This window comes from Balearica regulorum, chromosome 1 (genome assembly GCF_011004875.1).
Source record: "Balearica regulorum gibbericeps isolate bBalReg1 chromosome 1, bBalReg1.pri, whole genome shotgun sequence".
Classification (NCBI taxonomy): domain Eukaryota; kingdom Metazoa; phylum Chordata; class Aves; order Gruiformes; family Gruidae; genus Balearica; species Balearica regulorum.
The window spans coordinates 50,811,951-50,829,734 of record NC_046184.1 but is presented as its reverse complement, the minus strand read 5'-3'; the positions used below and the strand labels follow the sequence as shown (position 1 = coordinate 50,829,734).

Sequence of the window (17,784 nt, the reverse complement as noted above, 5' to 3'; positions counted from 1 at the left end):
ATGGGTTTGCCTCTGTGCTGCCAGTTCCTCTGCTTCCATTGCTGTAACCACCCCCACAGGGTATTGGCCACCATCCATGAGTCAGTATAGAGATAGAGCACTGGCCACTTTTCTTGTTCAGCAATATCTAAAGCCAGCTGGATGGCTTTCACCTCTGCAACCTGGCTTGATTCATCTTCTCCTTCAGCAGCTTCTGCAACTTGTTGTGTAGGACTCCATACAGCAGCCTTCCACCTCCGATGGTTTCCTACAGTGCGACAGGACCCATCAATGAACGGGGTGTATGGCTTCTCATTTCCTGGTAGTTTATTATACTGGGGCCTCTTCACTGTGCGTCACTTCCTCTGGCGATATTCCGAAATCTTTGCCTTCTGGACAGTCCGTGATCACTTCCAAGATTCCTGTGTGACTGGGGTTTCCTATTCGAGCCCACTGCGTGATCAGTGTGACCCACTTACGCCTGTATCATCAGTTGCATGGTGCATAGAAGGGGCCCTCCCTTTGAACACCCAGCCCAGCATTGGCAGTTGGAGCGCCAGGAGGAGCTGTGCTTCAGTACCAACCACTTCTGAAGCAGATCGAACCCCTTCATATGCTGCCAATATCTCTCTTTCAGTTGGAGTGTATTTTGCCTCACATCCTCTGTATCCCGAACTCTAAAATTCCAGAGGTTGGCCTCGAGTCTCCTCTGGTGCTTTCTGCCAGAGACTCCAGGTAGGGCCATTCTCCCTGGCTGCGGTGTAGAGCACATTTTTTACATCTGGTCCTGCCCAGAGTGGCCCAAGAGGTACTGCATGAACTATTTCTTGTTTAATTTGTTCAAAGGCTTGTTGTTGCTGAGGGCCCCATTTGAAATCGTTCTTCTTCCGGGTCATCTGATAGAGAGGGCTTACAATCAGACTGTAATTTTGAATATGCATCCTCCAAAACCCCACAATGCCTAAGAAAGCTTGCGCTTCCTTGGAATAGCCACAGGATTTGTTTTCAGCTATTCTGTCACTTCACCAGGATCCTGTAGTTGTTTAGGAGTGAAGCTCCAGACCACTGGAGGCAAGAAGTTGTCTAGGTACCTGCCCATACTATCCCACACACCCTGCCACCCATGACTCTCCAGCCTCGGGGCAGATCTCTGGGTGGTATTCTTAAATAGTTGTTTAACCCTAAACAAGACCTGAAACACATTCAGGAGACATAGCAGTAGGAGCATGCTGGTTTGAACACCCTAAGGATATTCAAATTTCTCAAGAGCTATTTTAACCAGCCTGAAGGAGAAAGGGAAGGTGAAGGAGCAGGAAAAGTGTCCCCCTTTGCCTCCCCCATAGATTGGCTCTCTGAGGAGAAAAGGTAAAGAGTGTTGTAATTATTAATCGTTTCCATGAGATAGCCTCCGAAGTACGGAGATGATGGCAATGTTGAGTAGAAATACCAGATTAGTCTCACAAACAGTAATTTTATCATATAACCCAGTGTTACACAGGACAACAAAACAGTAACCTTGATCCATCTTGCGGACATGATAAGCAGCACTGCAGGGAATACATACAGCAAGCTAGGCGTTACAGAGCACAACCCTGAGAACAAATAACACAATGTTGTGACCAGCGACTATTGAACTAATATAATGGAAAACTAACTTGTTTTAACACACTCTGGTCAGATCTGTCACTATCTCTAACCCTTTGTGCCCCACGTTGAGCACCAAAATGACTGTTGTGGTGTAACCCGGCAGGCAGCTAAAATAACTACACAGCCGTTCACTCACTCCCCCCCGTCCCAGTGGAATGGGGAGAGAATTGAAAAAGAGTAAAACACATGGGTTGAGCTAAAAACAGTTTAATAGAACAGAAGAAAGAGAATAATAATAATGATAAAACCATATACAGAAGAAGTGATGCACAGCACAATTGCTCACTACCCAGTGACCAATGCCCAGCTACTTCCTGAACCCTGGCACCTCCTGGTCAACTCCCCCCAGTTTATATACTGAGGATGATGTCATCTGGTACGGAATATCCCTTTGACCAGTTTGGGTCAGCTGTCCTGGCTGTGTCCCCTCCCAGCTTCTTGGGCACTCCCCACCTACTTGTTGGCAGGGCAGCATGAGAAGCTGAGAAGTCCTTGACTGCTTGGCAACAACTAAACCATCAGTGTGTTACAGACATTATTCTCATCCTAAATCCAAAACACAGCATTAGACCAGCTACTAGTAAGAAAATTAACTCTATCTCAGCCAAAGCCAGGACAATATACTTAGCATAACAAATACTGAAACAACTGTGCTGAAATCCTGTCTCTACAAACTCAATTTCTACTCCAGGTGGATGGTGTATTCTTATTTATACCCTTTGAGATGTTGTGGCTGAGCTCGCCTTCTAAGCAAGATAGCAAAGGCTTGACTTAGAGCTCTTTGAAATAAACTTTTCTATTTACTCTTATTGGGCTTTATACTGAGTTAACAGCATATTCCAGTTAGCTGCAAAAGCTGCACAGCCCTTGCCCCAGCTTTTCCTGCCAAAAGCCAGGCACAGAGCAGGTTGTCACAATTTCATTCATCCTTTACCAGTTTTTTTCAGTTCAACCTGAGTGTCTGCTGTCTGATGTTTCTGCTATGGGATGTATGTTTTAGAGTAAACAAGGTTTGTTTTAATTTCTCCAGGATAAATTACCTGTTAAAAAAAATAATAATTGTTGCTTGAAAAAGGTAATTGCACTTAGTCTAAAATGTATCAGTTACCGTGTCTCATTTCAGAGCTGGAGGCATTTGTCCGAGCCCCTTGCTCTGCTCTCATGTCAAAAGCTGTTCCTAGTGAGCGCAGCTGGAAATGGGTACCCACTTTCCCGTGTGCCAGCAAAGCAAAGGTACCGGACACGGTACTAACCCCATCTGAGTGAGCTCCTGTGCTCCACGCTACAGAAGGGAGCATGCTTGCTGCACCGTCTGAATTGGGGAAGGGCTAGGAAAATAAAAAGGAATCAATTGGATGTGCCTGAAGCTGAATGTGTCATTTGTTTTAACATGGAAGTGGGAACGGTGCACATGTGTCAGAGGGAGAGGGAGAGAGAAAGAAAACGTCACAAATATTGGAAAACAAAAAGTTAAACCCCTGTATGTTCAGTTCTGATGCTAGTCGAATTTCTTAGTAGTTCTGAATGATGATGAATGGAAAGCTAGAACCCCCTGAACCTAAATATCCTGATATTGTAGTTGGTGCTGCTAGATGTACATGTAAATCTAACAAAAGAACATCTGTGTCCACAGATGAAAACATACCTGTGTAAATCCTCTCACCCCTTCCTGCCACCTTGCCCACCTTGAATTTCTAACTAGGAGGAATCGGGGACAGGACACTGTGTTGGATTTACAGTAAAATTTGGCTATGGACATATGATGTAATTATAGGTCAAGCCAGACAGTAACTGTATTATGTCACCCTGATTAAAAAATGGATTGCTGTATCAATAAGCTACTGCCTATCATGATGTCAGTCTGCACAATGCCATTGATTTGGCAGAACTTTTAAGTGAAAGAATTATAACTTCTTTCCTCTTGATCACTTTATTAAATCCTGATTGATCTTTCATCCAAAATGTCAAGGAATCTGCCAGCAGCTTAGCAATTAATGAGAATAATGACCTGCTGTAAAACAAACAATGGTGAATTAAAAGTACAGGTCATGTCTGCGTTTGCCAACAAGATACAGATAACTTTTTTTTACAGCTGTTCTTAATTCTCATCTTTAAAAAAAGACATAGATACTGGGGAGAGTCTGTTAATTGCAATTGAACTCAGGTTCCTATTTGAGTGCTCAAAGATTTTGGCTCACAAATAGGGACAGCTTATGCGAAGTCTGCTGCAGTGATTCTGGCTCCAAGCTTTTCACTCTACTCTTCAAAGATTTCTGCCCCTGCTGCTAAGATTGCTTGGCTAATCATAAAGCACTCACAGATCTGCTTAAATCATAGCTGGATGCAGTGGGAAAGACCAAAATTGATGCTGATTTATGTTAATACACCAGAGTGATATAGCATCTACTTCACCAGAAGCTGAACTGGTCCTGCAAGGAGGGAGGGAGACATCTAAAATGGGGAGATTGTTGGGACAGAAAATTCTTCTAAGCTTTCCTAAGCTCATCTGTATCTGCTAATGAGTCAGAGCTGTAATTCCCAATGAATTAAACAGATCAACTCCGAGAGAGTTTTGTACTTGAGTATTTTTAAGAATCCAGCCCTTGAATTCTTAAGTTATTTTGGCGGTACGACTGAAGCTCCTGAATCACTTAGACTATGCAGTGTTGTACCTAAAATACTCTAATTCCATTTAAAAAATTCATACAATTCAGACACTATCTGTAAAAAATGTTCTCGATGAGAAAAAAAAGTGCATACTGTGAATGTGTTTCTGGTTAGGTCTGTTCAAACGCTCTATGTTCTGTGCTCCGAGACATCTCCTGACCACTCAGTTGAAATTGGTGATTAATTAGATATCATCAGGTTGAAATGTAGTTAATTACAAAACCAGAGATAATTGTTTCAAGGATGATGCTTGCATACATAATTTTTTCCTGTTGGTTTTCTTCCCCCTAATTCTACTGTTGAAAAACAACGTGTTTTTTGTTTTGCTGTGGAAAGGCCCCATACAAAGAGGAGACACAGCGAGAACTCAGTTGTGCACAAAATGTTGTCAAATGAAAACGTGAGAAAAGGAAGAAAAGGAAGTAGTTTTTTCACTACCTCTTTGAAATCTAGTAAAGAGGCCTGAGTCTGGTAAAGTTCATACTTGGCCATTTACCTGAAATTAGAACATTGAAAAACAGGTACTTCTAACAAGAAATTTCTGTAATTTTTCTTTATATAGTGTGAACTTGCTTCCCCTGAATAGAGAGGATTTTGGAGATGTCCAGGGTAGTAATACACACCTGTGTTGTACCTTATTGCATGGAGCTTCACATCCCATTGCGTTTATCTGGTATGTGGTATTTAAGTGGCGGTTGTGTTTCATTTATCAGCTCATAAATTTTTATGCACATAAACATGACAAAAGGCATGCCAAAAGAAGTATCTGTGTTTGGATTGAAATGATGCATTAATATGAAAGACCAAGACATATCAATGTAATTTGTATTCTGTATACATGCATATGCTAAATAATTTTGTTTTCAGAGCGGATATATTATGGCTTTCTGACTGAAATAATTACAAGCCTCAGCTATAGCTGAAATGTTAGTCACAGTGATTTAGCTCTGCCGGTAATGTCGTGAATATATAGAATATTAATACGGTGTGGGGCAGCAATAGTGAAGATGAATCTGTGGCTGTAGTGAGTGTTCACCTTTCCAGACAGCAATGCTCATCTCTCTGTCAGTCCTTGCACCCATCCATGTGTGTAAAACTGAGAAATACTATTCAAGTCAGATCCTTGTTTTCAGTAAAACCAATTTTTTTTAAATGGCTTTCTCAAAAAAAACCCCCACATTATATTCTTTAGTTTTCCAAAATCTTGTGTACCGAGTCCCATACCCATCCTCACATGCCTTTGTGTCTCGGTGCTCTCAATACTTTTCAGTGCTGTGCTTCATGTTAAGACCAAGATGTGCCAAAAGCTGTTTATTTTATTATTCTGACTATATTATTTTGCTAATATTTTCGTTTCTTCAGCTTTTCTCAAAATGGCTAGCACTCACAGCTTCTTTTATTCTCCAGTGATAATTGCGGATACTTGAGCATATCTAGAAATCATGGTGCAGGTAACTAAAATAGGAATTCAAATAAGCTGACGTACTTCATTTGGAAACCTTTGCCACTGACTTGTTCATAGGTGATGATCAGTCTGAGCAACAAGTTTTATAGTCACCACTATAAATTATGAGTTGGTTTTTTTTTAAAGAAAAAAATATTTCGAAATGAAGAGAAAAAGGTTGCAAGTTTAGAGAGGTTCCTCAGAAGGCACTCTGCACTGCACAAGTGTAGTTACCCAAAAAGACGAAGGCTGTTGCTCCCCCCCTTAGACAAGGAAGCAAAGACAGACAACCACATCCTTGCTGTGCGCTTTGTGTTCTCAACGGCAGCTTGGGGTTACCGAACCCGCTACTTGCTCGTTCAGCAGAGACCCGAGCTGGCTTCGCCTGTAGGATTCTCGCTGCTCGAGACAAACCTGAATGCTTCACTGCCTGGGGTGTACTGTTGAGCACGTCCTCTACAGGTTTTTACTGTCTGCAGAAACCATCTAACTACTAAGACAGTGTCTTATCATATACAGCAAGTCTTTTTTTTCTCTAACTAAACAGAATTTATATTTTTAGCCTTTTAGCCACTGAATTTTTTAACATTTTTCCTCATTCAAGTGAGTAGCAGTTTATTGAATCTTGCAGTAGATGTTCAGTTGTAGCTTGTACCCAGCAAACTGGTGAAGTTACATCTTCAGTGAATTACATGGTAACGATTGAATTTATCAGAGTAGAGTGCCAGGACAGCACGTTTACTACATTATTTTTTCTAATGAAGGAGGAGAAGAATACCTGTAGGTGGCAATAGTACCGAAGCTGTAGCCACATGCCATTGTGCTTTTTTAATTAGTAGATTACCATCAAGTTAATTTTCAGGTTAGCTTTCTGCAATTCCAATTCACTAAACTACTTTACTGATGCCAAAGGCCAGGGCAACGTGGTCCCTAATGTCTGACTGCAAATCTAAGTACCAGATTCTCCACACAACCAGTACTGTCTAGCTTAGGCGAATTCATAGGTGGCTTTAGAAATTTTGTTTCAACATTTATCTATTTGTATTTTTATATTTTCAGTCGGTGAGTGCTGACACGGGTTTTTAATGCCAGCGTTGAGAGAAATGTGACATTTTTATCATTAGCATTATTTTCATTCACAATACAAACAGCTACAATAATGTAGTCACAAATTAACGAATTCTGTCAGTGAACTGGAAAGATAGAAAGTTCTGCGTACCCGAAATAAAAAACCACCACTGCGCATGGATGAGGGCCCAAGTTCTAGCCTCTGGGTTGCTCTTCCAAGATGAACTCGTGGTGCTGATGGGTAACAGCAATACCTGGGGAGCGTAACGGTACCCGTGCAGCTCTGAGGGCAGCCCAGGGAGAAGGTGTGCCGCGAGCATGAGCAGCAGCACAAGGGACCGTGTCAGGGTTTGCATGTGATGGGCACTCCGGGTTTCAGCTACGCTCAGGACAGACCTAAGGCATTTTATACGTGGGCTGCTGTAACCCCGGATTGCTACAAAATACTCAGGGAGGTGTGACTGGCACCAGGTCTGCCAGAATCGGAGCAGCATTCCTGGGGGTTGTGCAATGCCTTTCGCAATGCGCTTCTTGAGCAGGCACACAGCTAAAGTGTCAGAAGTTACTAATTCGGTTGGTCATTGCACTATGATGCACTGGATTTATCACTGCAGTGGCTTAAGACCAACTAGGATTACAGAAGTATTGTAAACAACTGCACGGGTACAAAGTAATAAACAGTTCTTAATTTACAGTCTATATCGGTATTTCTTCTGCATCATTATTACTTGGTAGGTTATTTAATTGCCTGCTGAAAATTAAGAAAGATCTTACTTTGACACAGACAGTTTGCATTAGATGAGGCAAGGCGAACTGAATAGAAAAATCTAAGTTCTATTTATGGCCCATTATCTGTGGAGGCATTTTTATTAAATTCCGCAAAATGGTGAAGCGACACATCCACTCAAAATTCTAGTTGCCACTAGAATAACTATTTGTCCAGAATATTACTTTCTGGGGGAGTCTAATTTATGCATTCCAAGTACTTTGCTGGCTGATAGTAGTTCAAAATAAAGAATGTATTTTGCAGAAATTTAATCATTACCTTGAGCTGTGAATGCCCATTGCTCAGAGAAAATTGTCCCTGTAATTGTGCTACCATTTTAACTGGCATTTTAATTAAGGCTCTTCTGCTTATCAGTGTAAAACCAGGGACCATTTGTTGTGCACCTGAATCCACTGACTAAAATGAACAAGTTGGAGAAATGAACTCTATGTAAAATGTCGGAGAGTTATTTGAAATAATGAAATAGCTGCAAGTGCCAAACTAACGTGTGAAATCAAAGCAAAAGAGAGCAAGTGTGTTGTGACTCTGGGAGCAGCAGGTGAGATGGTAACTCTGACCTGCTTTGCTGCGATGATTTATTGGCATTAGTCATCCTGGTAGCCGAAACCCCAAATTCCACATCTGTTGATATTGTTACCCAACTGTTTGTAAAGGAAAGTCTGTGATGGCGGCATGGCTGTGATTTCTTTCTCTGTGATTCACTATACCTGACTAGACTTGTCCTAGAATGTTGTTCTCCTTGACATATTTTATCCCTCTTTTTTCAATTCTTTTTGCTCTGCAGCTTCAAATAGTCCAGGCCATTAAGAAAACTTTTATGGTAGTGGAATTCAGCAGACAAATATCAGGAAAAATACAGCTAAGACTAAGCTTGCAACTGGTGTGTGTAGGTCTTGTGTTTAATTATTGATGCTAAATTACTTGAACTACCTTGTACCACATGTCTGCTTTCTCCACAGTCTTAGAGTTCAGCCTTGCGAAGGGGCAACGTTACAGCTTCCAAAGGTTAAGAAAAATTAGCAGCCAACACACATTAGAGGAATTTTATAACAGTAGTTGTGGGTGGAAACAAGGTTAAAAACTTTTCTCTGAACCAAAGATCAGGCACAGGTTTCTGTTGTCAGGGCTGGGAACTCAGTTCTAAGAATGATGACCTCAGCTGACCTTAATTACCTTGTTGTGTAATGATCATAAAAAAGGGAGAGGCTTAGAAATACTGCCTTTGCTGTCCTTGTATAAATGCTGGGCAAGGAGTTACTGGGTTACGTAGAAGTTGAAGTTGACTTTTTTGTGTGTATGTGCATGCTTCAAATCTGTGCTACATGTTTGTGGGTTTTTTAATATGGTGTTTTAAAAAGATGGTGAGAGAATTTAAAATCTTGACTTGATTACACAGTTTAACTGCTGAGAAGCCCTGGGGGCCACCCAACCCATGATAATTGTGCTAGGCAATATAGATAAATGGTTTACAGACCAGCAGTAATGTTCTAAAAATACATTGCACCTTCTCAGTTTTACAACATGGGCAGATCCTCCGCATAAGCTACGGGGTTCATAGGGCATATCAAAACATCTTTTGGCAAGTTACAGATTTCTGTGCTTGCTATGCTGCCATTTTCCAACTCACCGCTGTCCTGTCTTGCAGCAGCCCTCAGAGAGATGGTTCCTCCTGGGCCGTGGTGGGAGCAGCACTGGGGAAAAGCACACCTGGAGGTATTGCCTCCAGCTCTCTCCATGATGAGTGTCTGTCTTTTGCCCTGCTCCACGTTACCAAAGGGAAGCATGAGGGATAACATTACGTCTGTCAGGAGGGATGGTGCTTCTTACAGTGGCAGAGCTAACTAGCCTCTCACCTGGCCATTTCGCTTCCATCTTCCTACCTGACACCCTCTCCACGTATGATGGTATACGGCCAACGGACCCTATAACCTGCCCTAACCCTCCGCTGGCCGGTGTGGGACTCGCACAGCCCACTGCATCCCCCCAGAGGCCGGGGACTTTGCAGGTCAGTGAGAAGTCACGCTCGGTGTTGCTGCGCGCTCCCACGCTGCGTGTGCCAGGTGGTGCTGCCATGTCTCACTGGCTTCTCTCAGCAGTTGGCGTCTTCCCTGGGGAACTTAAAGTGGGGATGATGGTGTATTAAAAAACCAATGTGCTTGTTGCTCTGAAAAATGCAAGCATATAGCCTCTGCTTGAGTTTTCTGTCTCCTTTCTTGCTCTTCCCAGACTGCTGCTTCCTTCCTCACGCTATTTGATGTCCTATCACTTTCTCCTCCCCATATGTCCAGATGATGGTGCAATGCATGGGTTAAAAATAAATCTTTCAAATGAGAAGCATGTTTACAACAACAGCAGACAAGGGAAACAAAAATCAATAGAAATGGTTTTCTGGTTCACAGTTTCATTAATGTCTTCAGCTTTAAAGGGATTTGAGATTTTTGTGAGGTAAATGGCCCGTTGTAGGCTGCCCAGACATTTCAAGTTACATAAAAATTTTAAGGCATAATAAAGCGTTCCCACATACTCCTGCTCCTGGGGATTTGAAAGGTTACTGCAGGTTTCTTTTCCTGTTGCTACGCACTTTATTTTGATTCTTGGGAAGTATCGATGAAGGCAAAGGATGCAGCTGCGTCAGGAGGCTGCCCATGAAGCAGGAAAGTTTTGTCAAAGTGTTTTAGGTGCCTTCTTCCATTGTTGTTCCATCCTGCACAACAGCAGATGCTGAGTACCATGTGCTCTCCTGTTTTGTCTTTCATCATCTTACGTAGGATTCCTCTTGCTTCTTGTGTAAATGCCTCCAAGTAAGGCTCAGCCGCTGAGCCTGTTCCCCTGTCCCCATCCCCATCTCCATTTTGTAAAAATGCACCTGGAGAAGGGTTACGAGATTTTATGTGCCCCAGTAACTTCCCATGACAGTCCCCGCGGTCCTGTAGAAGCAATGTAACACCTGAAAATATTTGAAAAACATAGCAACAGAAAGATGGGGCTACCGATGGTTGACCTCTTGTCCTCCCTAGATGAACTAGTGCAAATCAGTCCTTGCTGGATGTTTATCCAGGGTAACTGGCATTAGTAAATAAGGCCACAGGCAGATTTTAACAGAAAAAAATAGCTTGAGAATTTATCATATCTTGTCAGCAGAGGCAACAATATCTCTTGGCAGAGTTTCCACCCACCCCATCAGTGGATGGAGCAGGACACGCGTCTGCACGTCAGCTCCTCGAGGACACGGTAGGTGACATCTGCCACCCCAGCCCTGTCCTCCTCTGCTCCTGCTGGAGGAAGGATCAGACATGTAACTCCAAGGCAAATGAAGCGATGTTGCACTGAGAGAAAGTGCTCGCTGCCCTCTGCTTGGGACAAGACGACACTCTTTTTGCTGGAGCTGCGGCTAAAACATGTGCCATGCATACTGATTTTATTTTTTTAGGCTTCCAGTTATCATGATACATTTAAAGATGAATGTTGACAAATACAAGGAGATTGTTTACATTGAGTTTTCTCACCTCAGGGCAAGTTTAAAACATGGTACTGCTGGATTACAGCCTGCCAACAGATGCGGTGGATCGTTTTAGGCAAGCTTTCATGTGTCTTGCAGTATCACCTACGCAGCAGATTGCTGAGTTTTGTTGCCATGCTTAGTATCAGCTATAACTTTCTCAGTGCCCACGTGCTTTTAACTTCCCTTGAAAACTGGCTGCTGCCACAAAATAACCCAATTTCTGTTATTATTATAACATTTAAATGACGCAGCGTGGTCAAAACAAACCATCTGTGCTGACAAGAATTTCCATTGGTACACAGCTGAGGCATCAGCCTTCAGCAGCAGAAGAGACCCAGTTAACAACATCTATCTTCCTTCAAATTTATTTCAAATTCATCTGTCCAACACATCTATCCCGTGTCTTCCATCTTTCAGAGAGGCTGGCAGAAATGAGATTAGATGGAAACTCTCTGAGGGGTGAAATTCATTCTTTGCTGATGACGATACCTCTGACAGTGATATGGAGCCCAACGCAGAGAGAGGTCCAGAGGTTCTGTTCTGGGAACAGTGTTATCTCTGATTTGCTTAACAGTATCACTTAGATAAATCTGTTTGTGTTACAGTAAAGTATAACTGCTATAAAGAATTTTTATAAATATATACAAAAAAAATAAAAAGTATCCTTTAGACTGGTATTTGAAAGATCCCTGTATGTATAAAGTCTTTCAAGTAAGCCGCAAAATCAAAGGATGCAGAAAGATCAAGGTTGAATATTAATACAAGGTTGCAGCGGGAGGCCTTTCAGACTCCCTGTTTAGCAGGGTTAGTGCTGTGGCCATATCTGAAAGTTAACTCAGGTTTTTTTCTGTTGTTTTGTTAGCACCAGATCTCTTTTAAGGAAAGACAGATAGATTAAAAATGAAGTGAAAAGACCAAGTAGATTATCCAGGGAGTTTTAATAAATGATGCATGTCTAGCGCTGAGTGACAGATAATTCAGTAAAATATCAGCGCGCCTTTGAAATAACCTTATGGAAGAGCCGTTGGCCATAAATTAAGTCAATAACTTCACGTGTGCATTTCTAAATCTCGAGAATAGTTTCCATGTTCTCTCTCGGGTGCCACGTGATCTGATAAGGTCAGCATATTCTTGTACTTCCATAAATACATCAGTGTCTTTGCAAAACTACGTGAAATTGAAAGTCCGAAGAATTAGTCCTGAGTATCCACTGCAGCAAGTACCTCACCTACGTGGTAAATTCTGCCAGAGCTGCTCCAGGGACTGATGCTAACACATACTGACAGCATGATCTACAAGGTCTAACTAAATTGCGATGTCTCATGTTGGAATCCCCGTATGTCTAAGCAGCAGTACTATATGCTGATCAAATCCTTGATGATCAAAATCAGTTTAATTACTATCATTAGATTTGAAGCAGAGAGGTAACATACATACAGAAACCTAGAGACGTATTTCTGAAATTTCTTACGGGGAACAAACTGTCGTCATGTATATGGCTCTTAGGTAGCTTTTCTGCACTCATTCAATTAAATCCTAGTAAATGGAATTAGGAAAAGCCAGCTAGAACAAATTATGTATTTCTTCCGTCCTCCTTAGACACTGTCCTGGTAAAAGTGCTCCTGCTAGCTTGTAGCCTACCTTTTAATATAAAAACACTGCAGCTGCTCAGTATTAAAACTGCAAGTTTTCATACAGCTTCTCATACTTGCGATTCAAGAAATGATGCTATTGCATATTCTTTCTTTTATATGTGTATATATATTTATCAGTAAATATATGTATATAAATATAATTTACGTATATAAATTCTAGCTTGAAATAGCTAGGCATACACAAGTAAGTGTGACAGAGGGCTCCATATCCAACATTCAAAGGTATCCAAGAGGCCCAGAATTTGTGGTGAAACAAATTTCAAATTTACTAGAGGCTGAAAGCAAGATTTTATTGCACATCTACGGCCGGGCTGTAGTAAACTACAGACGCTGATGCTGCATCTTATTTGAATGGTTCTGCAGAACACGAGAAGAACTTGCTCGTTCCAATTACAGGTCTGATTTTTTCCCTACTTTAATGGCTGACCACAACGTATTGAACTAAAACCCATCGGCAATAGCAGAAGAGATTTGGGAGAGTCCTCAGCTGTTGAAAATTGGTAATGTTCACAGAAGTCAAAGGGTTGTCCCAATTTCAGGACGTTTTAAAAATCTGTTGCAAGAATTAATTGCTAAAAATCAGCTCAGAAAGCCCTCCAATCAACCTGTAACATGCAGAACAAGTCCAGTTATTTTTTTCTTCTAGGGGTAAAATATGTACCAAGACCAGTACAATCTTTCTCAAAGAAACTGTTAACTTTCTCCCACTGCCCAGTTTTACCATTTACTCTCCACCCCCTGCAGTGCCCAGTTGACAGCTGCTCAGGCTTTTGTCAGACTGAAGTCAAGAAGGCACGATGTGGGTGTTCCCCTGTGCACTGCGCAGTGCCACACGTAAACTGCTCACTCTGCCTATAAAATACTGTAATCACTGGGGAGGCATAAATTAATAATGTTTTTTTTATACATGCGCATGTCTGTAGAATACCTAATGACCAAAGAGAAGGTAGCTCGAGCAGTGTATTTTTAACCTCAAAGTTTTCCGTCTAGTGTTTTTCTTATTTCTGAGATTACGGGGCAGTATAAAGCTGCGTTGAAAATAGTAGGGATTCGTTTGCTGGAAGTGTCGTTCACAGCTGCTGAGGAATAGTGGAAAACTACGGGAGGGGGAAATGCTCATGTGCATGTTTAGCTACGGACATTTGACCATATGTAGATCTACAAGTTACAAACAAGAGGGCTGCGTCGAGAAGTTTTGGGGGAACCAAGTCAAAAAAGAGGTTTGTCGCAAGGCAAACAAGTTGCAGGGAGTTTAGCTGTCTGCATGTGGAGAGGAAATACAAAATTATCCATAAATGGAAAACACACCTTGTGGGGGGAAAGCATGCTGATTTGGGGTCTGTTAATCTCTTCTGGTTTAAAATTGCTGTATGGTTTTGACAGAGAGGCTGAAGATGTCTCGCTGACAGCAGTTACTAAACATTTATTTGTTTTTATTCTCATCTTAAGAAGAGGATTCACTTTAAGCTATTTAAATGTTTAGGGACATTGTTTATCTTTTAAATGTTTATGCTGCTGCCTGTCTCCATTCACTACAGAGGAATGCAAGAATTCCCTGCTGATTTAGTTGAGCTTATCTACTTCTTTTCTGCATTAGTGAAGCTGAGTTGTGTACAGATGCCCCCTTATTTCTTACTATTGGATGCCTTAGAAAAAGAAATACATTACGGTTTTGGGGACTGACCAGATGAAGTGCAGATAACTAAAGGAAATTTCATTATCAGTAGCAAGAGGAAAGTTTATACAGATTTAGTGAAGCATCCCCTGGAGATGACACATTCTTAGAGAAGACAAGAGCATATTCCTGCTAGGGCACTTATTTTATTTTTCCCTTTTCTAGCAAACCAGATAATTGTTTGTATACCTCAGATGCTTTATCTCCACAGATGTTCTAATGCCACATTTGCATTATTCTTGGTCCTTCAGGCAGTCCTGTTAGTTTTCGTCTTCCCCTCATCATGATTTCAGCAGCTGCTATTATGATACTCATATAATTGCTGATCTCAACTTCACCAAAAGATTCACTCTGAAGCTTCCCACTAGGTTTTTGCTTGGATAAAGCTGTTTGTTATTTTTACAGGGCCTGAATGAATCATACTATTATTGAAGTTCTGTTAGAAAATGAGAAAATAGTTCATTTTAAAGGTTTAATAGTTCATTTTGGCGTGCCCATGCTTTTAGAGATTTCCATAAATGTTAGATGGCTTAACATTTGACTGTATCTTCACTCTCTATCTTTTACAAGGATAATTAACCTTTAAAAAGATCCACAGTATATTGACGTTATGAGCCTTTGGACACAAACATACTCAACATGCTATGACACAATTAAACCCTTGGCAATTAAGAATGTGATTGCATGATCAACTTTAGTTCTTACTTCTGACTTGGGCTAGGTTCTGCCTTCTGCCCTCAGGCATGATTCCCTGCCCACTTTCCTGAGTGGAAACACCACGGCTCAAGGAGCTGTGCAGCCAGTCAGATGAGGGAGCTAATAGAACTCTTAAGTATGTATTTCTGCAATCTAATAATTTATTTTGTTTTGACAGAGGTAGTTTTCACCTGGATCAGCTCTCTGAGCAGCTTACCATTGTTGCACCCAAATTACAACCCAGCCTCAAGGATAAGTGTCGTGGTTTAACCCGGCAGGCAGCTAAAACAACCACACAGCCCATCACTTCCCCCCACCCTCAGTGGGATGGGGGAGAGAATCGAGAAGAAAAAGGTAAAACTTGTGGGTTGAGATAAAGATGGTTTAATAGGGCAGAAAAGGAAGAGAATAATAGTAATGGTAATAGTAATAGTAACAATAATAAATAAAACAAGTGATACACAGCACAATTGCTCACCACCCAGAGCTGATGCTCAGCTAGTTCCTGAGCTGCATCACCTCCCGGCCAACTCCCCCAGCTATATACAGAGCATGACATCATATGGTACAGAATATCCCATTGGCCAGTTTGGGTCAGCTGTCCTGGCTGTGTCCCCTCCCAGCTTCTTGGGCAACCCCTGCTTTCTCATTGGCAGGCCAGTATGCCTACACTGCTTGGCAACAACTAAAATATTAGTGTGTTATCAACATTATTCTCATCCTCAATCCAAAACACAGCCCTATACCAGCTGCTAGTTGGAAAAATTAACTCTATCCCAGCCGAAGTCAGGACAGTAAGATACTAGACCAAACACAGGCATTAAAGGTACATCTCTCTGCCCTGGTAATACATACAGATGTAGCATTACAGGGTACCAGTCATCAGTTCTACATATTAGCTCTGAAGCAGTGGCATCCAAGCAGTCAGTGGGTTTTGGTGCAGCTTAAGTACACAGTATAAATACTCCTCTGTCTGTGGGCAGCTCTCATCAGTTGTTGCTTCTAGGTCGGTATCAGTAACTGGCCATTTGTGTTTATGGCCCTGGGGACTCTGATATCTTCCCGTACGGTAGTTTCAAGGCTGCTGATGTCAGCCGGTGGCTGTGCTGTTGGGAGGGCCCCACCTGTAGCTGGTTTCATTCTTTATCTACGTGACAGGGGCATATATAGAGAGCGCCCTTTTGCAGCTGCTTGCTATTACTTTCTGTGCAGTTACAGCAGAGCTACAGGTATGTGCCCAAAGCAACTTCGCTTGCCAGCCAAGGCAGAACTGTGCCTCTTAGCTTAAGCAAAACCTCAAACCATGCCTAGAGTTTCAGCGGCGCACAACAGAACTGCTGGAAAATGGTAAGTTATTTTCACGAAAACTTATGACAGAAATGAAAAATAAGTGAAATGAAAAATTAAAATGGAAAAAAACCCCTCTCTCAAGAGTTTTTTTCCTGTTAAGTTTTCAAACAGTGAAAGGTTTGTGACATGTTGTTTTAGAAGATAGAAAATGTGAGAAAGTGTATCGTTTAGAAAAAAGACAACCTTTCATTGAAAGAAATGCAAAGTTTGGGGGAGTGTAAATGATGAATATGCTCTGTTGTTTCGTAATTGTATCAGACCCGAGTGTTTGAGATGCTGAAAATCGTTGGAATTGGTGAGCACCAGAGTGAACTGCAGGGTTGGCACTTTCCCTTCATGTCTTATGTCTTTGTGTTACTACTTGCTTCAGAAGGGTTTGTCTCGATTTGTGTAGTGTGACTTCCCTCAGCTGGGTTACTTTGTTGTAACTTTTATATGCCTGGTTGCTAGGACTCTTAATTTCTTATGATATATATCGTGTTGCTATTAGAGTTTTTATATTGCTGTTAGAGTTTATGTATTGCTCCAATGCTTTCTACTGAGACTCCTAATTACAAGTGTTTCAAAACCTACATGTAATAATTAATCTTTATTAGCAGAATGGGAAAGCTGGAACATTCAATTTCTCCCCTTATAACACTTTAAATAAAATTTTTTGTAAGGCTGTGTATGTGTGTGAGATACACACACAAGCACAAATAAATTTAAGGGAACATTGTAAAAGAGCAATTTAACTAGTAAGCCTATAATTATTACAGTTTTCCCCTCTGTTTTGATTTGTAAGCATGTCTGTGAGTTCTTCTTGATAATGTCATGCCTTTATACTGGGCTTGAAAAATCTGTTTGACATCTGTAAAATTGTTGGCCTGAGGTGGTTACCAAAAAAGAAGTGGGGAGCTCAAGCAGAGGCGATTACTTGCCGACCTTCTAGATCAGATCAACCCAAACTCTGCTGCCAAAATTGGATTTTTTAGGCAGGAAGAAGGACGGCTTCATCTTTCAGTGACACTTGAGGCCAGCTGGTGTTGAGCAGGGCTGAAGCTCTGTACACAATGGGTGCTGGAAGGGCAGAGAGGTTTCAGCTTCTTCCACCAAACAGAGCTGTCTGGCTGCTGCAGGGTGTCTTCTGCTTGTGCCGTCAGGTGTCTGTGGACACTGAGGTTCTCTATGCTTCTGTTGCCTTAGGACTGCTCTACGTATAAATGCTTTATCAACATAGCTGTATCAGTAAAGATGGTAAAGAAAAAGAAATCCCACCCTTCACGGATATAACTTTAGTAAGAAAAGCTCAGTTACAATTATACTGGGGAAACA

The 17,784-nt window shown here is 41.6% G+C and overlaps 1 protein-coding gene across 3 annotated transcripts in view; it reads left to right on the top strand.

Moving 5' to 3' along the window:
• The window catches only part of TMCC3 (transmembrane and coiled-coil domain family 3), a 148,477-nt gene that overhangs the window by 73,905 nt on the left and 56,788 nt on the right, over positions 1–17,784 (top strand). The window contains exon 1 of one of the 3 annotated variants that reach the window (XM_075748938.1): positions 16,230–16,349. The exons of 1 other annotated variant lie outside the window; for it this stretch is intronic. Coding sequence is in view for 1 of the 2 variants with exons in the window: in XM_075748921.1 (XP_075605036.1) it covers positions 16,465–16,467 (3 nt within the window). In the remaining variant the exon portion in view is untranslated. Of the gene's footprint in view, positions 1–16,229; positions 16,468–17,784 lie in introns of those variants that run through there. One more of the 3 variants, XM_075748921.1, reaches the window with a different exon arrangement.